We start from the raw sequence: 21052 nt of genomic DNA on the forward strand, positions 1-21052 counted from the left end.
ATATTTGTAACACTTCACGAAGACGCATGAATAACGTTATCGTCTGCTTGAGCGTTTTATAATATAGGTATAGGTTATGCGCATGGATATATATTTATATGTATATTACGTATCTACATATACAGACCCGCGGTTTGACATCCATCGCGTTCGTCGAGACGTTTTCCGTTCGAGTGAAAAAAGAGTAAAAAATCAATCTTGCCGGGCGTACAATTTTTTAATGAAAATCATGAAATGCAGATTAAAAAAGGAGACTGCCTCATAAGTTCGAAACCCTTTGCATACGTTCTAAGTTCAAAACACAAAGATAACCACTGTGATTACTGTTTCAAGAGGTATCATTCTATAGTGTATTGTTTTTATTTGAGGTTGTTTAATCGTGTTTAATTATACACTTACAACCTGTTTTATTCATTTTAGTGGAAAACTTTTAAAATGTTCAGGATGCCAGTATGTTTACTACTGCGACCGCTCCTGTCAAAAAGAATCCTGGAGTGTACACAAATCCGAATGTATCAATTTAAAACGCATAGCACCCAGAACTATTCCAGATGCAGCCCGTCTGATGGCTCGAATCATTGTGAAACTTCAAAAAGGTGGAGGAGACGAAAAAGACTATTATGCAAAAAATGCATATAGAAAATTCAAAGACTTGATGTCTCGTAAGATCAAAGTAATTCTCTTATTATCCCAGGTATTAATAATTTTCTGATGAACAATGTCTCATTTCAGATTACACCGACATAAAGAATGACCCAAAGCGAATTGAACATTTTGTTTCTCTGTGTCAAGTTCTAGAAGATTTTATGGAAGGTACCACGCTACCAAATTCTGCAGAAATATTAGGACTGTATGGTCGAATCTGTGTCAATTCATACAATATATTGGATCCAGATATGAATAGTATAGGTGTTGGTATTTATTTAGGCCCCTCTGTAATAGACCATAGTTGTAAACCAAATGCAGTTGCTGTTTTTGAAGGCACGACAATCTTAATCAGAGCCCTGGAAGATATACCTCGCTTAGATTGGTCACAAGTACTAATAACTACCTTTAAATGCTTTATTATCAATTAATGATTATATTAATAAAATTATTATTGTTACAGATACATATTTCATATATTGATGTACTGAATACTACAAGTACTAGATGTACAGAACTACAAAACACTTATTACTTTTTGTGTGAATGTGAAAGATGCAAGGATCCAGAGACTTATGCTACAGCTGCAATATGTTCATCCTGTGAAAGTACATGTGATATTAAAGAGGAATCTTGCCGAAAATGTGCAAAAAAGATTTCCTCTGCTTTTAAAGAGAAATTCAAGGAAGTTAGTGAATTTACCGCGCACCACCTTGAAACTATGAAAAATGTAGCTTGTATCCTTGTATTATTAGAATAGTTACATTACAGTAATATTTTTTCATTTTTACTTTTCTTAACAAAAGGATTTATATAGATCTTGATATTAGTAAAACATGTCTAAATAAACAGAAGGGATTGTTGCATCCTTTGAATATTCAACATGTTCGAACAATAGAATCAGCATTTGATGCTTCAGTCAATTTAGGATACTGGGAAGATGCTGAAACTTTTGGAATTGAACTACTGCCAGGCTATTTGTAATAATAATTTTTATTCAACTAAAAATTATATTACGATACTAATTTTTTTAATGCTAATTTGTGTTCTATTTCAGACATTACTATGGAGAAATTCATCCATTAACAGGTATACTATATTTGATGTTAGGAAAGATTCAATTACACTTGGATAAACCAAAGTCAGCTTTAGATATGTTGACAAAAGCTGATAAGATTCTTAGAATCACGCATGGAGAGAAGCATTCGTTGTTTAAGGAGAATTTAAAACCATTACTTTGTCAAGCCATTGTGGAAAGTCAACAGTGAAAATTCCATGACTTGTTTATAACAGGGTACCACACTATATAATATTTATATTTGACTGAGTCTTTCACGATTTTTAATGGCTTTTGTTTGTAAAATGTGCTTTTATAAAGTATTGATTTAATAAATTTGAGACAAAATTAACGTCTAATTATGAATTATCATTATCACGCCTCATTTAAATTGTATTCGCGAGTAACTTGATTTTTACTTGATTCGTATTATTACATGTTTGTCAAAAATCGACAAATGAAAATTAATAATTTATGAAAATTTAATCATAAAAACAAATTTATAACGTTGCAAGGTAGGTGTAGCCCTCCTTAATTTGTTTCATCCAACATCACTTTGATATTTCTTTGGTGAAGTTTTCAGTGACATGTTATTAATCACTATCAGGGCAGAATTTCTGGTCAAAATTTTTTAAAATAAAGTACTAAGTATCAGAAATTCTTTTCAGGATATTTCCAGTAATTTCAGATAAACCTCGTTTTAACACGCGTTGGCCAGAAATTCTGCCCAAGTAGTACCTATATTTAAATTTCGCGCCAGGAATCGGAGTATGAAAAGCTCGGAATGTGTGTATATATATATATATATATATATATATATATATATATATATATATATATATATATATATATATATATATATATATATATATATATATATATATATATATATATATATATATATATATATATATATATATATATATATATATATATATATATATAGGTATACTTTGAAAATGGTAAATATATAATTTACTTGAACTATAAAGCCAAATATTCGCAAGATTTTATATGTCCTGAGTGAGCGTGACACTTTTTTTGTGTATAGCGAATTTAAGACAAGCTTTGGCCGCATTGCATGATTAATTAAATGATTTTTTAAAATTTTTATAAAATACATTGCCGATAGCGGCCATGTTTAAATACTTATTATTTCACCGCGCATTCACGCGAACGCAGCGGTGCAAGTATGGATTCTGATACATACACGCACACACACATATATATATAAGCAAGACCGAGATTCACGAGTATATAGGTTAAGTGTATAAGATGCCAGCTGGTTTACCATCAGCTGTCAGACCTCATCAGATAGGTCTGATATGCTAGTAATTGCTTTATTTTTTATAAATCGTTAATTATTAATTTGTTATATGTTTATTTAAAGTCGTCTTCAACATGTAAATTAATCTATTTATTTGCGTAAGTGCAGTGTTTTTGTATTAATCAAATATACATAATCAACCAATACTTAGACTTTCACTGCTCTATTTCAGTAAGCATTATTGTTATCTTCATGGTACAAGTACTTTAGGATACTCTTAGTTATAATTTTCCAAGTTAAATTAGAAAGAAAGTCAAAATGCTTTCGGCATTCAAGAGATTAGCTGGCAAGTCCGATGGGGTGGCTAGTCCGTCTCCGAGACCAGCGCATCAATCAATGCCAACTAATTTGCAAAGGAAGTTCGCGAAAGGAGTCCAGTATAATAGTGAGTATTCAAAACAATCTCAACAAAATTATGCTCTGCAATTGCTCTGATCGTTTGTTCTATTTTACAGTGAAAATTATAATAAAGGGAGATAGGAATGTTGGCAAAACTTGTTTATTTCACAGACTGCAAGGTCAAAAATTTGTTGAAGAGTATATACCTACAGAAGAAATTCAAGTAGCAAGCATTCAGTGGAATTACAAGGCCACCGATGACGTTGTTAAAGTTGAAGTATGGGATGTGGTTGATCGTGGTAGACGTAGAAAAAAAATGGAAGGCCTAAAGATGGACAATGTTATACCTGCTGAGAATGTTATTGAGGAGCCAGCACTGGATGCTGAATTCTTAGATGTTTACAAAGGAACAAACGGTGTCATAATTATGATGGATATCACTAAGCAGTGGACTTTTGATTATGTTCAGAGAGAACTTCCCAAAGTACCCAGTCACATACCAGTCATTGTTTTGGGCAATCACTGCGACATGTCCCACCACAGAACTGTCACCGCAGATCATGTCACTTACTTCATTGATTCACTGGGAGAGAGAACTGCACAAGTAAGATACGCTGAATCTTCGATGAGGAATGGCTTTGGATTGAAACTGTTGCACAAGTTCTTTAATCTTCCGTTTTTACAATTGCAAAGGGAGACTCTTTTGCAACAGCTAGAGACAAATAAGGAAGAGACTCTCTTGACTGTTCAAGAGCTTGATCTGTTTCAAGAGAGCGACGATGCAGATTACAATAAATTTTTGGACAATCTGGTCAACAAGAGAAGAGCAATGGCAGACTCTGTGTCTGCTACTGCTTTAGTTCCAAATGTTACGTCTTCGCTGAGCCCCCATGGTCAGATCAATAACCCAACTGGATCCATTGGAAGGGTTTTGGGTCCAATTGGTGGTGGCACACCAATACCTGTTAAAAACATGGATTCTAGAATACTTATGAAAAAAGAAGTACAATCACAGGGAGTAGTTAGTAGCAATAGCAAAGTAGAACATGTGACTCAGCCAAATAGCAGTAGTGCCCCAGAATTTCCAAATAACAAATCGTCCATTAGTATTAATTCAGACAAGAAAGAATTAAGCACCAGATCACAATCTTTTGTTTCAAAACTGACCGGTAAGAAAGAGTCGGAGAAGGATAAATCTTTGGAAAGCTTCAAATCCTACCCTAGTGCATCAGTAGCAAGTGTAGAAGACTTTGTGCCTGATGATGGCTACCTGGACAAATCATTCTTGGAAGACAACAGCCAATCGAATTCTCAAGGAAGCCAGAGGAAGCAGCTTGATTCCGATAGGTATGTCCTCCATCAATATTCAAATGAACCAATGATGAAACTGATTTAATTGCAACTCTCTTGCTTTATAGTGATACAGAAACAGGAAATCCTCTGGTGGCCGGTTTCGAGGACGACCTATCATCAGCCGACGAGATGCCGGTATCGGTACAGCCAAAATTAGCCGAGAACCCCCTCAGCAAGCAGAGGCACAAACGAGGGGAAATTTCTCTGGGAGCCGAATCAAATTTCGAGCCGCGACCTCAAATTACAAAACGCGACTCCGCGTCGTCCATCGAACAGGAGCTGCAGATCGCCAACAAAATGCGCATAGACGATCAGAATGACGGTAATTCCGATGACACGTTCGACAGTTGGCTGGGCCAAGACACCAAGTGGAGGCAGAGTCCCGAAGGCGGCGAGGACGTGAGCAGTAGCGTGGGTACAAAGAAGGATAGGCACGAGCTGAGCGATAAGAGTCTGGATGCGAGTGTTACCAGCTCTAACGTTCATCTAGAACTTCTGGACAACAGTAGTATACGTCACCTTAGTTCTAATGGCAGTAGTCCGGTAATGAAGGAGAAAAAGAAGCATAGGGATAAGGTAAGATAATACAGCTTCAGTGATAAAATCTGCCGGACTGTTTTTGATTATTTCTCGCGCGTATTTTTTTCAGACCGAAGATAAGGAGAAGAAGAAAAAGAAGAAATCCAAAGACAAAGACAAGGAGAAGGAAAAGTCTGAAAAATCGGAAAAGAAGAAGCGGCGATCGTCAAAAAAAGAAGAGAACAGAAAGCGAGATGAGCTGGAGGAGTTCTTGAACGGATCGAGCGGACCCGCCGGTGTCGAGGCGGCTTACGAAGCTATTTAAGCCAATAAATCTCTACCCGTCCGGGGGAATTTTCGATGTTTTTATAACTGATTTTTTCTATCTGAAAATACCTAATGAGTTCTCGACAACAGCTTCCAGTCTTATTTTAGTATGTACTAAAAAAACAATCAAGGTCGCAACAGCAACAATAAGTCACTGATCTCTATCACGAAAGACTAAAAAACTTCTATTTAATGCATTTAAGATTTAAGGTCAGCCTATAAGTTTGTAAGCATGCGTTTAAATGGTATTCATTCCACGTAATACTAACATCGCATCATACGATTCTTAAACCGCATACTTACGTTTCAAGGCAGAGGTTTAACTATTATATTATACAGGTGAGAGAGTGCGTAAAGTAATAAAAAAAAGCAAAAAAATCATAGATATATTTAAGCAAATCTACTTGCAACGCAGATAAAATACATAATATTTGAATGCTTACGGTGGTGAAAATCGAAAGGCAAAAAAAAAGGAAATAATTCTATATATGTCTAAAGAGAAAAGTATAAATGTATATGGAAATTATATTGTTACGTATATCCAAATAATTATTGTTTATAAATGTACATATACCACGCAATCGACTGTTCTCTGTTTCATTACACTGCGAAAATTCAAAAACAAACTCACCCGCCGCACTCGAGACGACCCGCAGTCGATACAAGCATCGGGTTTCCTCCTCGTCCACCCGCGAGATGTCGACGTTCGCTTGCAGTAGCACGATAGAACACGCACACTCGAGCACATCCCCACCCGCGGATGGTAGAGCAATAAACGCACACGTGCTCACTCTGCACGGTGGCGGTGGGATTGAGCGCAGAAGAGTTGCAGAGCGAGAGAGAGAGAGAGAGAGAGAGAGCAGCTCGAATCACGGAGCCAGCTCTGCGCGGCAGTCTTCCTCAGGAGAGTAGCCAGTAGAGAGAGGCCGTCGCTCTCCTCTCTCGCTGCTGCTATCGCGCCGCGCGCGCGCGGTCCTCGTCCGAATCGACGCATATAACGCGTGCACAGATATAAGTATAGGGAGCAGTGTTTCTGATTCATTCACGGGCTACTGCTGCTGCAGTGTCCTTCCGCATCGTCGTGGTGAGTGTGCGTGTGTGTGTGTCAAAAGTCGCGAGGAAAAAATTGACAGTCACTCGGTCTCTTTCTCTCTCTCTCTCTCTCTCTCTGCCATACCTACACGCGCGCGATTATCCTACCTACGTCCACAATACCGTTTTCTTTCGACTCTCCTTCGCCGCCTCGCAGAGAAGAGTGGACGTGCCTGTAAAGGTGTACAGCTCACACGTTCCGCGTATCCTTGTGTACAGCAGCAGCAGCTCTGCTGCAAGTCTACGTACGCGCAAATGCACACCTACATATCCGTGCTCCGCTACTGTACGCGGCGAAAGAGAGAGAGAGGAGTGCTGTGCTGTACCGCGTTGTATACATATAGTATCCAGTCGATACTCGGCTCGCCGAGAACCACCTCTCTCTCTCTCTTTCTCTCTCTCTCTCTCTCTCTCCTCTCTCAACCTACACACGTTTTTCGTTTTCAGCCGAATATCACGACGGCGGCTTTAACCTGCACGTGCGGAATGTCAGCGCACACGTCTTTTCCTCGTCTCTGGCGGCGCTGCAGCTTCTCTGATTAAAAAGAGTGTCGCGCTGCGACGGGGACCCTCAGCTGCTCTCACGTGCTGGGGTAAACAACAAAGCGGACTGCAGTGTATATACTCACACATACACTCGAAGAGGAAGAATAAGAAGAGGCATATCAAGAGGTGCAGAGAGATAAAGGGGAGAGAAAGAGAGAAGGGGGTCTGTCTCTCTCTGCACTTGCGGGGCTGCACCTGCCGGGGGGGGGGCTTATATCTCTCTCGCTCTCTCTCTCTCTCTCTCTCTCCGGTGCAGTCGATAAGAGAGCTCTGCGCAGGAATCGCGGGTAAACAGCACCGCTGTGCGAGATTATAATCCTCCGCTCTTCTGCGACGTTCTTGTATACAGGTGAGTAGCAGCTTTCTCTCTCTCTCCGATCCTATATACCTATACACACTGCATTCGCGTATATGACATAACGCGTATGCACGGCTTTGCAAAGAGCCAAACGAGCGCGCATTCATCGCGCTCTCGAGGCCGGGGAAATTCGCCTCTTTCCACTGAGAGAGAGAGAGAGAGAGAGAGCCCGGAGATTATTCTATTTTCAAAGGATTCGCCTTTAACCCCTTTCAGTCGTCGTCAGGCAGAAGTCGCGAGAATATCCCTCCTCTCTCTCTCACTCTCTCTCTGCGTAAATGCATTACATATATCGATTATCTCGCGACTATTCATACGCGCCCGCAGAGAGCGAGATGAAAGCGACGGCTGCTCTGATTCTCCTTTTTTCCGCATACACTCGCCCCCGGGATTTGCGAGAGAGGCATGTTTTGTTTATTCCAAAGCCCAACAGCGCAGTGTATCATAACTATCGCGCGTCTCTACATACGTGCTTGTATTTATACACGGCGCTTGCGAGCATAGGAAAAAAAAAGCGCGGCCGAGAGTCATAACGGTAATTGCGGTCTCTTCGCGTCGTCAATAATAAACGCGCGCACAGAGATAAAATCTCGCCTCGCTCGCTTCGAATATTTGATCGTCCCGCTGACCCATCTAATAATACACGCAACGCGATTGTTTTCTCACACGCACTGATATCCACGCGGGCTAATTAAAAAGGGTCGGCGAGAACGAGGCCGCGAAAAAAAGTAGCGGCGAAGATAAGAGAGAGAGAGAGAAAGAGCGTAACATAACACACACGTCATGCAAATGGGCAATTACACGCGGATCGGCACACGCACGATGATGCGACACATCACTCACGCGCTTAACATTGAAGCTTCGCGGTGCGTATAGAGTGCGCGCGTGCCGAGCGCGTTTATCATATGTGTAACGCTCGGCGGAATCACGTGGACGAGTTAGGACGGTTTTCTTCGTCGCCGAGAGCCGCAGGGCACGTGTGCAGTGCGCATAGGGGGGAACCTTTTTCTCTCGCGCTCTTATTCGAGGAGACGTCGTCGCGATTGACGTGCACAAATCTACGGAGCTCAATTGACATTGAATGCCTGCATAAAGGATTGACGTTTTTATACTAGTTGTGAGTGTACTGGAGATGGAATAGTTTTCGCTTAACAGGTTCTTCTCGAATCCGGGTTCGAAAATAACATTATGAGTATATACTTTTGAATTTTTCCGCTAATTATGGAATCCTCGAAGCACTGCTTATGCGCTCGCTTCTTGTTATTCTCTCTCTCTCTCTCTCTTATTATTCCTCTTTCAAATCTCGTCCCGCCGCGAATTAACATTCGACCCGTGAGTGTGTCCGTATACGTGTATTGTGTATAAAAACCGAAGAGGAAAAAAGAGCTCTTCTCGCTAAATTCGCGAAAAACCGACACACAAGCGACCTCGTTCCCCTTCACCGCTCGCGAAAAATCGCGATCTAATTTTCTCTCTGTTTTTTTTTCGAGCTCGCGCGCGCTACTACCGCTATTTTGCGTAACAATCGCCGAGCGATGCATTATTTATCGAGTCGTTACACAACGGGCCTAACGAGAGATCCGGACCGCGCGATTGCAGCTTCCTATACAGCCCGACTTTCGCTCATCGGGAAAAAATTCGCGCCGGAATTCGCGTCCGTTAAAGAAAAAAAAAACGAACAAGTGGAAGAAGAAGCGAAGCTCAGTGTATTGTTATACGCCGTAGTGTCGCAATGCGTAATGACGCAAACCGCGCGGCGAATTAGCTTCTTCTTTCTCGCTGCCGTATAATACACCTGCGCGATTTTTCTCGCTCGTAAATCCTTCGCCATGGAACGAGAGAGAAGTGAAGCGGGAAAATGGAACTGGTACGATGTTTAATTTTCGCGCCGTCGGGCGAGTTTTAATTGCCCCGCGGGATAGAAGGCCGCGCGCGGCGATAATAATTTTTATACGCGAACGCGACGCTGAATCGCGCGCTTGAATAAATAAAGCTCCTATACTATATTGTAGTTTTTCTCGCCTTCGTTGTTGCGGGAAGCTCGATTTATCGTCATTTTTTTTCCACACATCGGGAAAAAGTGTCATTAATTTCGCGAGTGCGTGAGCGGCGACGTGAATAGGAAATAAGCCTCGTGAACATATAAGCATACGTAAACACATCGCCGGTGAGTTTATTGATAATGATGAGTGGCCGCGATATGGAGGAAAAGTTGCGCGGCGACTAATTAAATTTCGCTGATCGATTGTGCGAAGCTCGAGCATTGTGCATTACGTATTCGTACGTAATACACATCCGAATTGATCATGTTTGTAAAATAGAAAACTTGGTTTCTCTTATCTGATATTTCCACGGCGCGCGCGAGTATAGCGCGTAAAACTCTCATTCTACACACACACACACACACACACATAGGCTTGCGCAAATAACCTACGTGGCTAATAAAGATAGCGATTATGCCGCGTAGCCCCGAAATAAAAAAAGTGTATATAACTCGCGATAATCGCGCAATTATCAATTAGACAAGCTTATCGGGCTTTATCGATGCTTTATTAAATCAAACGAAGAATAATATTCGAGCGCCGATAGCATCGTACCTAATTAGCCGTCCACTTACGGCAATCGAGTTCCCAAGTGGTTTCGAATTGAGTCAATAATTCTCGCCCCCGCCGATAGTGTGTACGCTATGTTATACCTTCTTCTTTCTCCTCTTCTTCTCTCGACCTACACGCTATTAATGGAACAGCCCCGTGTTGCGCGTCAGGGGGAGGATATTCCTGAAAAGAAACCTTTTGTGCAGTGCTAAAGTTCGCGCGCGCGCGCGCGCACGTATGGCCTTGAGGCAAAAAAGAAAATTAACACTCGTTCTCCGCCGAGGGAATCCGTGAGAGAGAGGGAGAGAGAGAGAGAGAGAGAACAATGCGGTTACAGAGCTGCGAGCGCGCGGATTTAATAACGTAGGAATTAGCTGGTAAATGTATTTGTGCACTAATGCCGCAGGCGCTAACCGGCCTAAGTAGATAAAGTCTCGTTCGACCAGACACGGGGCTGTTTGCGCGCTTAATAACGTTAATCTCGCCTCTGCATCGCGCGGGGACGTAATATTCAACTGTTTGCGCATAAAAGTAGTAATTCCACGTCTCGTTCTTAGAGCCCATTTTTCCATTTTTTATCTGTAGGATATGCGTTATAAGTTCCGCGTAGAGCGAAAAGAAAAAGCCAATCGGCGATTCACTTCGCGCGCGGATGCGATGCCTTATTCCCCGGGAATCGCCTCTCCACTTCATCTACTGTAATACGTTATAGAGCGAGAGAGAGAGAGCCGAATCGAAACGTTTCCGAGCCATGAACTCGGAATCTCATATCGGCGAAAATTTACGAGCGGCGCATTGCAAAACGTCGTCTCTCCGTGCACCGCCCCTTTGTCTTTTTTTTATTTCGTTCATTTTCTCTTGATCGCGCGTACAAGGACCGGCTCTGTAAACAGGGTAATAAAAATGTCACAGAGCCGCGCACTATCAGCTGGCCCGTCGCGAAATTTAATAAGCGCCCGATAAGTCTGTCTGCGCTGCTCTGTGTGTGACTAGCGACGTGAATCGTCGGGTTTTGAGTTTTTATCGACATAGCGATTGATGCTTCGCCTAGACGTCGTATGAATATAAACACACGCGGCGCACACACAGTTGGAGAAGTTAAGGAAGACTGAAAGGGCCTTTTGTCGAGACTGTTATCGCCCGCGGCATCGTCGAGCTGTACAATCTCAAAAGTTTCGAACGCTGTTTGTGCTGCTGCTTAATTTATCAATAACGTTGCCGCCAGGCATATATATATATATATATATATATATGTATGTATCCGAGCGATCGAACGTGTTTTTGCGCGATCGGTTCTGTTTCGAATTGCAGAGCATCGAAAAGACATAGAGAGGGAATTTCGGCCCACAAAATCTGCATGAGAATCAGATTCCGCCCGCGCGCTGATCTTCAATATGTTTGAATTTCCCGCGCACTCGCGTTAATCCTCTTAGCGACGCGTTTCCGTATAATGCGCGCGGTCGCATTAGCTTTTTGTTCGAAGCGCTTTTAATTCGTATACCCAACGAGCCGTTATTTCGCATGCGCTCGTGCCGCATCGAGAGATGCAAAAAAAAAAAAAAATAATAATAAATAAATAAATATTCTCCGCAGGCCTCTCGTGCATTCTCTGCGTAAAAACGTTAATGGCGCATACAGCAGCAGCTCGTACTTGATCGTAAACGCGAAGCCGCGGCTACACCGCGATTATCGTTATAGCTCGTTAAAAAAGAACGTTATAATCGAATGTGCATACATAGGTATACACGCGCGAGCAATTCAATAATTAAATCCAAATACAAAAATAACTTTACCACTGTATACGCTGTATATTATTTACATGGACTTATTGACACGCATAGACTGCGTATAAAAAGCGCTTACGCAAAGAGAAAGAGGCACCCCATTATCCCTAAAACCCACTCGGTCTCTACTGTACATCAACGTCCTTATTTCTTCGCATTCGCAGGAATCGGCGACTCGAGGGTGGCAGTTGTCAGTCAGTCAGCTGCGCGCTCTCGCCGGAACTGGTCGTTACCTCGCTCGCACATATCCAAAGGATCACGCATTCATGATACAATAATAGAAGAGGAACTAAGGGTGCACAGTCGGCTGGAATGATAGTTATGGTGTCACGTGGATGCGATGACTGTGGCTGCAGCCGTGGCGGCTCCGTGGCACCGGGCCCACATCTATAAGGCCCTCGCCTGCATCGTCTTCGTCCTCATAGCCTTGCAGTACTTACTCAGCGGGGCTATCGATCGACGATCGATCGAGACCATTTTCACCATTAATACCAGTCGGTCAGTATATTATATTTTTTCATATACGTACATTTTATTTTCACTTGTAGATCGTGCGATTGCTCGCAAGTTGAATTACGTACATGTTGAGATAGTGGTGATACGATGTTTTTACACTTTTGTTCAAGGATGATTTTTCAAAATCAATACGACCGGTAATTGCCAGCATACGCGCAGCTCGTGCGTTTGTATAGGACTGTGTGTTCGAGGTCCATTTGTGTTCGTACATATAGTATGAATTTTTTTCTTCATCGTGTATGGAGTAGAGCGAGCGTTTAATTAATATCGGCTCTGCTGTAACCCAAGTGGCTCGTGCGTTTCGTTCCTAATGTCGCGGTCTTTCAGCGAGTGTAAACGCGGACTTGATGGGCTTTTAATGATGCCGAATGTTGGCGCTTGATTGATGCGTCCAGGTATTAATTGCTCGTTAATTATATACCGACTCTGCTGTATACTGCGCGCGCTGTCGTCTCTAATTGTTTGTTTCAGCTGTATTTTACATAAATAACTTTATGAGCTATGATATATAGACATATCCAAACAGTCTCATTGCCGCAGGTGAGATATAAGATATAGGCTGGATAGTTGTCCTGTAACAGTTTTTTAATTGTCGCTTATTAACTACATTTAGTTGTTTAATCATTTCTCTCGGAAAGAGCAAAGTATGCCTATAATCGTGGAACAATTTCGAGCTGCGGCCCAGCTCCGAGTTAAGGCACGTTCCGCACTCGACACGCTATGCATACATATATATGTGGGCATAGAAGTCAAAAAGCGTCGAAGAGAAGAATCGACGGGCGTTCGATGAAGCAATTGTCCTATCGCGCGCGTTCATCTTGCGTCATTCACATACACATAATATAATATCCCTGTGTATGTGTTGCGTCAGGAAAATTTGATTCCTCCTTTTTTCTTCCTATCTTTACAGCGACGCGCGCGGAACGAAATGACCCAATTATATTTAATACCGCGTCCTCTTTCGGCCAATCAATGTTGCATCCGATCGATTATTAAAGATTGACCGACGTCGAGGAGAAGCCGCGGGAGACTCTCGCCTCTTTTCCTTTATGCATGCACGAGCTGCGACGCAAAAGTAGATTTTCGTTACATATACGTATATACACGAAGCGTAAGATTATTCTGGCGAATACTGGTTTCGATTCGACCGATACCGCGAGAAACTAAAATATCGAGCCTGAAATAACCGATGTATGCAAATACTCTTTCTTTACCTTGTCCGCAACAGACCGCCGCATCAGCGCGCGCTCGTGATTTACGGGCCAGCGTCGGCCAGCAGTAACAACAACGTCATCAACAACAACAACAACAACAACAACAACGAAGACGAGGACGACTCCAGTAGTGGCGCAGGTCCGCCGCCGGGAAACTCCAGCCTCGTCAGCACCTCGTCGGCGGTTATCGCACCGACGAACAATTCCTCGATATTGCTGAACTCGATGCTCCGGACCAACTCCTCGGGATCACCGCTCGACGTCGAGGCCGTGATTAGGTTGAGAAATGCGACGAGTTCGACTGTCGGGCTGTCCACGAGCACCAGTCCCACGGCTACGCAGACGCCGAGATGTCCTCTCGTGCCTCCGAATCTCGGTAGGATTCCGCTTTAACGCTTGTACATCACACTTTCGCGTTATTCGACTAACTGTTTATAGAGTGAAAAAGGGCGTACTAGCTCTTCTCTACGTTAAACTAGCGCTACGCCCGAATTCGCGCTCGACCAGGCGCGGCTCTTTTCTGCTCAATTAAACGGGGATATCGTTCCCGATTAGTCGGCTACAGTTTTAATCCAGAATCAGTATTAAATCAAATTCCCGCTCGGCGCTCGATTCAAGCTCCGAAATCGATATACCCAGAGGGGCATTGATCCGTTATCGCGCGCACAGGCCCGAATAGCCAACTAATTGGGAATTTCTGATTTGTCGAATTCACAGTGGGACCGATAGCAGTGAGCAAATCGCCGCCGGATCTCGCAGCCATGGAGAAGGCCTTCGCGAAGGTGAAGCAGGGCGGCAGAGGTGCGCCGGAGGACTGCGTCGCGCGCTACCGCGTCGCCATCGTCATACCGTTCCGCGACAGATTCCCGCACCTCATGACCCTGCTCTACAATCTGCACCCGCTGCTGCTGCGCCAGCAGCTCGACTATCAGATCTTTGTTATCGAGCAGGAAGGTGAGTTATCGCTGCTCCAGCTTTTTTGTGCGCGCTGGCCTGAGTGGCGAGAGAGACTTTTTTTTTCCGGTACCAGCCGAATCAATTCTACATGCGCTGCAGCGCTAGAGGCTTTAGAATATGATGCCGATAGGAGCTTTCGTATAGGCGCAGTGCTGCATATTCAGTGGTTTATCTTTGCGAGTTTGTTTTAGAATTCTTAGAAAGCCGCACGAGCTTTACACGCGGTTCGAATTTGAAATGCTGATGCGCGATGTTGCGAGCGTGTATTATAATCGTAAAAGTTCAAAAATCTCTAGCGCAGAGAGCGTACACGGGTTTGAAGCATTGAATGTAAACGCGCAGGCTTTTATTATCCGCAACGTACAAATTGAACCGCGGTTACTGCCGAAATGATAAACAAAGTCAATACACGCAGAAGCAGCAGAGCAATTTCGAGCGCATTATCTCTTATGTAAATCCTCGTGCGCTCAGCTCCGAGAGCCTCTGACTCGACGCGTCTGGATTTTCGACAATTTTCGCGCTTCTCTTTTACTCCTGGTTATTTATTTCATTCGACGCAACGGCTTTATTATACCGACACGTATACTGCGCCTACGCGCGACTTTTAACCGGCGCGCGACGAGAGAGATTTTTCAAATATTCTTTTACGATGACCGGAAATTGCTTTGTGCATCAATATCATGCAAATTATCCGGAGCGAGCGCGGAACACTCGACCTCGTATATATATATATATATTTTTTTTTTATGACGTGGCGTGCGCAGTTCCTCTCTGTATGCGTCAAAAGCGAAATATATGTCGCACTGTAAAAGTATCAAATTTTCGTTCCACTCGGACATTCCGTCGGGTTAATTAAAATCTGCAAGAATATTATAAAATAATGAAAGCAATGAAAGGATCTTACAGCTCGTATACTTTAAAACAAAGTGTCTCTCCCCTCTCTTCATTCGAGAGCGTCTCGACTATTCAGCGCACTCAAACAAATTAAACTCTCTAGCACGAGGCATATCCACCGCGCGAATTATGAAAAGTCACATATAGTCTGCCTGGTGCATAATAAATAACGCAAGACAGAAAGTGCAGCAGTCATCGGTCGCATCGCTATCAACCCCACCTCGCGAGTGCAGTGCATAGGTGGAAAAAAAAGAAGGGGATAGCGCGCAAGAGACGCGAAATTACATTCCCGGCTCGTCGCGCCGGCGCTCTTTATATACCCGTAAAGTATGCATGAAAGCGCGGAGTGGGTATCTATACGAGCGCGCGTTCATCGTGCCCTTATTACCCGCATGTGCATATGTATATAGCTTAAGCGCATATATCGCGAGCAGCTGCATCTCTCGGAGTACTTATTTCGGGCGTTCGCCCTCTCTATATCTCTCTGTTCGGTTCTCTGTTTCAGGCAACGGCCAGTTCAACCGAGCGATGCTCATGAACATTGGCTACGTCGAGGCGCTCAAGGAGCGGCCCTTCGACTGCTTCATCTTCCACGACGTCGACCTGCTGCCCGAAAACGACAGGAACCTCTACACCTGCCCGGAGCAGCCGAGACACATGTCCGTCGCCGTCGATAAATTTCTCTACAGGCAGGTCTTTGTTCTCTCTTCGCCGCAAGCGCGGCGTTATATATATATATATAGACAGAGAGAATGCGGGATTCTAAAAGCAGGGGGAGATTAAGGGAGAGAGTTATCTGGACTTCCTTGTTTATATCGCCGGATTAGAAGGAAAAACGGGCTTCGACGTGTCGTGCTTTTCCGATGATTTATCAGCGAGATGCTTGCTTTTTTTTGTCGCTGCTGACGCTTATCGGACGCTGATTTACACGGTGCCCTCGAATTCAATTCTCCGCAGAAACGACGAGAGGGAAACAGAGCTTTTTTTCATTCTCCGCGTAAGTAAAATAAATACGCTCGTACAACTCGGCATAATGCGAGTCTCGATTGCCGGGGCTATTCACGCCACATGAATAATAAATTAGCGAAATTGCACGCGAACCGCGTCGGGGCGAGAGAGATGGGAAAGAGCTGCAAATTGAAAATCGTTATACGCGGCAGTCGGTATAATCGAGAGGGGTATCGTCGTGTATGAGCTATAGAGCAGCTTAACGCGGTCAAACTTTTCGCAACTCCTAAACGAGTGTACGCCGGGTATATTTTGGAACTGGATACCTACCGGTCGTCGGCGTTGCTAACGCCAACTTCCGTCCGCATTAGCTCCTCGCCTAAATGACATATCTAGGCGCTCGCTCGTTTGCGCGCACGCGACCGCTTACGCAATACACGGGCCAATATACACACATATCTGTCCGGCTATTACTTACACACTCTCCGCATTACTGTACTCTCACATACGCGTATGCGCTACATGCTCTAGCATTAAGTCACGCGAGAATTGTAAGAATTAAAAATATAATGATAAAACTGGAACGCGTGCTTGCAAACAGGTTACCGTACAGCGACCTCTTCGGCGGCGTGAGCGCCATGACTACTGAGCACTTTCGCCTGGTGAACGGCTTCAGCAATGTGTTCTGGGGCTGGGGCGCCGAGGACGACGACATGGCCAACCGCATCAAGGCTCGTGGCCTGCACATTTCGCGCTATCCGGCCAACATCGCGCGGTACAAGATGCTCACGCATAAGAAGGAAAAGGCAAATCCCAAACGGTAAGTGTACGCGCTAATATGTACGCTGCACGAGGGAAATCCCCGGGATATTTCCGGGCGACGTGATAATGGAGCGGTTTGCACCTCCGTGTGTTTATTAGCACTTTGCGGTGCTGCTGCTGTTGCGGAGAACGCGTTCTCTCTTTGCTTATTTCTTCTTCGTTTTTTTTAGTAAAGGGAAGTCGTAACGCTCTTCCCGCGGTGCATTATCGTTAGGCGGAAAACAAAGTGCGCGACTGTAAATTGTCCTTTGTGGCTTTGAAGCGCGTCTACTGCCGCCGCTGCTGCTGCTGCTGCTGCTGCTGCCATTGTGCGTTGGTTTTATTTATTTCTTTTTGTGCCCGGCGAAATCCCTTTATGCTCGACATTGCGCGAAGTCACTGGAATGTCGTGTCATAATTACGTAAGGGGGTATGAAAGAGGCTGTTAAATATTATGCGAGAGCCGTATAACGTAGTGCTTTCGAAAAAGCCGTTAGCTGAAAATAGACTTCGGTGCGCTGCGCGCTTCTTATTCTCCTTTTTACTACTTTCGAGAATAATGAGTTTTAGCCCAAAGAAGATTAATACAATTTGCTCAAGAGCTTGCGCGCGCTCGCGAGCGGTGAGCGAGAGTGGAATGTCCCGGGCGTTAAAAGCAATAATTCAGCGGCTCTTACACGATTATGCTAATTTTACCCTTTTAATTTGGAAAAAAAGCATTTCCGTGACGTATACGCCCGAGCGCGGGAAACTACGGAATCTCGCGCGCGAGGTTCTATTTTTAAATTGTAAATAAACACGGCGCGATTGGCAGTAGAGCATTCAGTCGCTCGAGTACGATTTTCAAGAGCTTTGATATCGATTATTTTACGCGATGATTTTCCACGGCTTTATCTGTATCGCACTCTCGAGATAGCGGTAATAGGTTTATTTTTCCGTCTTCTCGTTGGCAATGCAAGTGAGGCACTCGAGGATAATATCAACTCGATTGGAAGACTTTTTGCTCTTCTTGAGGTCGGAAAAAAGCTTTGTTTATGTAAGCTTCGTTTTCATCTAATGAGCTGCGAGATCGACGATTGATCACGCGATAAAGTGTAGTGTCTAGTCTTGCAAAAAGAAGAAAAATATGTAACGTTCGACGTGGCCTGAATACACGTGTGCGGCAGCTTTTTTCTGCATGACGAACCATTAAAGAGCTATCTCATGTTGCGTTTTTTCCACTGACCGCTGGATGTATAATGCATCTCGCGATAGTTTTTATTCCCGCTTTCGGCAAAGTTTTGCTTCGTGATACCGTAGACGCACGTACCGGCCGGGAGAATGTGGGTCAAGAATAATATATGTTAACATTTTTAACGTTTATTATACCCTAGGTACGAGTTCCTCAAGACCGGCAAAAAGAGGTTCCTGACCGATGGCCTGAGTAATCTTCAGTACGAGATCCTGGTGAAGAAGAAGCCAAAGCTGTACACCTGGTTCTTGGCGCGGTTGACTCCTCCGGCACAGCCCAGCTGATGGCTGCCTTGGATCGTCGGGTAAACTCGCGCGGAACAGACCCGGCAGCCTTTCCGCTGGCGAGCCTCGATCGATCCACTGGCCAGAGAGCCTTTTTCACGTAGCTTTGCAGAAGAGACGAGCAAAAGAAGAAAGAGATAAAATCGATTTCGCGGGATACGCGCGCACTACCGATCTTTTTGAGAATCCTTTCTTTTTTTACGATTGCTATACTATTGTCCTCCACCGGTCGCCGCTCGCGTCACGAGCGACGTCGGACGAACGATGCATTTGTTTTTTAGTTCTCATCAACGTTTGTACACACACACACACGTATACATACTACCTGTTTTCGTCATTCCTCTATGTAGCGAGTTTTGTTTCCTCCGCGTAGCTTGTTGTTGCTGTTGAGAGAGCGTTGTTGTGTTTTATTTTTGTCCTTTCTTTTTCTCTTTTTTTTGTCCAGGTATAAACATACCATATATTATAGCTAAAATGGCGATCGACAAAACAAGATTGTAAATCGATGAACAACGATTTTGAGCGTGTGAGAGTGTGCGAGGTAGATTTAAAGATTATATGAAAATGGAAGCATGTGCCAAAAGCGTAGAAATGAGTCTTCTTGTGAGAGTCTTGTATGGACTTTTCAATTTTCGCGAGAAGTTTGGGAAAAAAGCATTCTGACGAAGAAAAAAAGAACTAGACTCCGATTCCATTCGTACATTGTTATTGACTCTCGGTACTATTGTACTGTATAATATATATTATATATATAAACTCCCAATACGCGCGTGTTAAGATAATATAAACCACAGTGAAATGGATGAGCTGATTTCCTAAAGTAGACGATGAGTGATAGGACGAGAAGCGAGGATGGTTTGGGACTGCCGATGAAGAAATCATTAATCCTAAAGTTGATTTTATAACTCGACATGATAATGAAAGTATACCCATTGTCCTCTCTTCAATAGCGCCCTTCTTCGACGAGAAATGGCGCGGGCTTTTTCACACGTTTATACACAGGAAGCATTAATTGAACAAAAGTCGTCGTATATAGACGAGAAAGAGAGAGACACGCGATGACAAAAAAAAAGTTTGTGCCCCGCTTAGATCGAAGAAAGGAACGCCGTGTAAGCACTGTATCGTGCGCGCATGTGTGTTTGTGTGTGAGTGTATGTGTCACCCTCATCCTATGCGCGCGCGATCGCCCTGATGTTGTTTCTCGACTCTCGTCGTGCCGAACCACCGAACAACTTGTTAAATGTATATATCTATATAGAAAGCCATACGATACAGAAATGATCGTGAACACAAAGTTAATTCCAGAACCAGCCTGCATGCCCGTAGGGAGGTTATAAAAGTGAAGAGGAGGAAAAGAGCGACGTACTGATTTTATCGATTATTGAGTATAAACCATAATTGGAGGCGTTGTACGAGCATTAAAAAAAAAACTCCATAAAAAAACTCCGTAAAAAAGAAATGAAAAAAAAATTCTCGAGTGCTTTTTAAAGTCGTAGACGCGCAAGCGTGTTTTGCGCACAATTTCGTCTTCTATTGTATAGTCGTATTAGCGTACATTCCCTAATCGCGGGTAGGCTATCGTTTTATCCGGGCCTTATAGATTTTTTTAGCGGGCCTCTGAATAAGGAGATTAAGGAGAAGGGAGAAATTGGAGCAAGCGGGGTTGTATAACGACGACGACGACGAATCGTTAAAGAGGGGAGAAAAAATAAAATGAGAGACAAAAATCGGGCACGCTACTCGGAGAGTGGTCACACCCCTCGTTGATGCGATAAGCGAATGAAATGAAATAGCGAACGTGCGATTACTGCTCCCAGCAAAGTAGCCCGGCCTGCTCGCCTATTATCGGTGCTGTGATTGTGATGATGTTCGAGACAGAGCGAACGCTCACCATTGCGATTGAATTGTGAAACAAATTGCCTCTTCATCATTTTTCAACGATGATCTGTTATGTTTTATGCGCGGCTGTGCGACGCGATCATTGAGTTTTCGTGCGTCCTCCGCCACGATGTGTTGATTTTTGCAAAAAAAAAAAAAAAAGAAAAGTAAAAACCAAGAAAATCTTGTAAAATTTGAATGTGTAATAAAGGTGAAAAAATAACTACCCATAAATGTCTCGATTTCTTTCTAGCACTCGTGTAACATGTAAATTTTATAGCGTGTATATTGGTATTGAATAACACAATCGCACGGTCGAGACGCGCCCTATTAATTGACGATAACAGTATGTGAATATGAAAATGACAGCTGCTCGGTCGTTAATAAC

The 21052-nt window shown here is 43.5% G+C and overlaps 3 protein-coding genes across 4 annotated transcripts; all 3 read left to right on the plus strand.

Annotated features, from left to right (window-relative positions):
• The first annotated feature begins 104 nt into the window (after nucleotides 1-104).
• On the plus strand, nucleotides 105-2061 carry LOC100678331 (histone-lysine N-methyltransferase SMYD3). The gene is made up of 6 exons (XM_031922553.2): nucleotides 105-335; nucleotides 421-662; nucleotides 733-1037; nucleotides 1109-1382; nucleotides 1463-1625; nucleotides 1703-2061. Exons 1-6 carry the CDS (start codon nucleotides 235-237, stop codon nucleotides 1911-1913), a joined length of 1296 nt encoding a protein of 431 aa, XP_031778413.1. The 5' UTR covers nucleotides 105-234; the 3' UTR covers nucleotides 1914-2061.
• An 810-nt stretch (nucleotides 2062-2871) lies between these two features.
• On the plus strand, nucleotides 2872-6148 carry LOC100121948 (rab-like protein 6). Its single transcript, XM_008214275.4, has 5 exons — nucleotides 2872-3127; nucleotides 3202-3414; nucleotides 3485-4715; nucleotides 4787-5297; nucleotides 5371-6148. The coding sequence occupies exons 2-5, from the start codon at nucleotides 3288-3290 to the stop codon at nucleotides 5563-5565; spliced, it is 2064 nt and encodes a 687-aa protein (XP_008212497.1). The 5' UTR covers nucleotides 2872-3127; nucleotides 3202-3287; the 3' UTR covers nucleotides 5566-6148.
• A 243-nt stretch (nucleotides 6149-6391) lies between these two features.
• On the plus strand, nucleotides 6392-20847 carry LOC100121931 (beta-1,4-N-acetylgalactosaminyltransferase bre-4). 2 transcript variants are annotated; one of them, XM_016982032.3, is made up of 8 exons: nucleotides 6392-6651; nucleotides 7107-7554; nucleotides 12106-12439; nucleotides 13686-14047; nucleotides 14389-14625; nucleotides 16028-16211; nucleotides 17072-17290; nucleotides 18645-20847. In XM_016982032.3, exons 3-8 carry the CDS (start codon nucleotides 12282-12284, stop codon nucleotides 18784-18786), a joined length of 1302 nt encoding a protein of 433 aa, XP_016837521.1. In that variant the 5' UTR covers nucleotides 6392-6651; nucleotides 7107-7554; nucleotides 12106-12281; the 3' UTR covers nucleotides 18787-20847. The 2 variants fall into 2 exon arrangements, with proteins under 2 accessions (XP_016837521.1, XP_031779210.1); XM_031923350.1 differs by lacking the exon at nucleotides 6392-6651 and adding an exon at nucleotides 6689-6904.
• The last annotated feature ends 205 nt before the right edge of the window (nucleotides 20848-21052 follow it).

Source organism: Nasonia vitripennis, chromosome 2 (genome assembly GCF_009193385.2).
Source record: "Nasonia vitripennis strain AsymCx chromosome 2, Nvit_psr_1.1, whole genome shotgun sequence".
Taxonomy (NCBI): Eukaryota; Metazoa; Arthropoda; class Insecta; order Hymenoptera; family Pteromalidae; genus Nasonia; species Nasonia vitripennis.

Coding starts and splice junctions, on each gene's coding strand:
- LOC100121948 (XM_008214275.4), top strand. CDS start 3,288: ATGCTTTCGGCATTCAAGAGATTAGCTGGCAAGTCCGATGGGGTGGCT. Junction 3,415..3,484: donor GAAAGGAGTCCAGTATAATA/GTGAGTATTCAA, acceptor TCTATTTTACAG/TGAAAATTATAATAAAGGGA. Junction 4,716..4,786: donor AAGCAGCTTGATTCCGATAG/GTATGTCCTCCA, acceptor CTTGCTTTATAG/TGATACAGAAACAGGAAATC.
- LOC100121931 (XM_016982032.3), top strand. CDS start 12,282: ATGACTGTGGCTGCAGCCGTGGCGGCTCCGTGGCACCGGGCCCACATC. Junction 14,048..14,388: donor TCTCGTGCCTCCGAATCTCG/GTAGGATTCCGC, acceptor TCGAATTCACAG/TGGGACCGATAGCAGTGAGC. Junction 16,212..17,071: donor GTCGATAAATTTCTCTACAG/GCAGGTCTTTGT, acceptor GCTTGCAAACAG/GTTACCGTACAGCGACCTCT.
- LOC100678331 (XM_031922553.2), top strand. CDS start 235: ATGCAGATTAAAAAAGGAGACTGCCTCATAAGTTCGAAACCCTTTGCA. Junction 336..420: donor TGTGATTACTGTTTCAAGAG/GTATCATTCTAT, acceptor TATTCATTTTAG/TGGAAAACTTTTAAAATGTT. Junction 1,038..1,108: donor CTCGCTTAGATTGGTCACAA/GTACTAATAACT, acceptor TTATTGTTACAG/ATACATATTTCATATATTGA.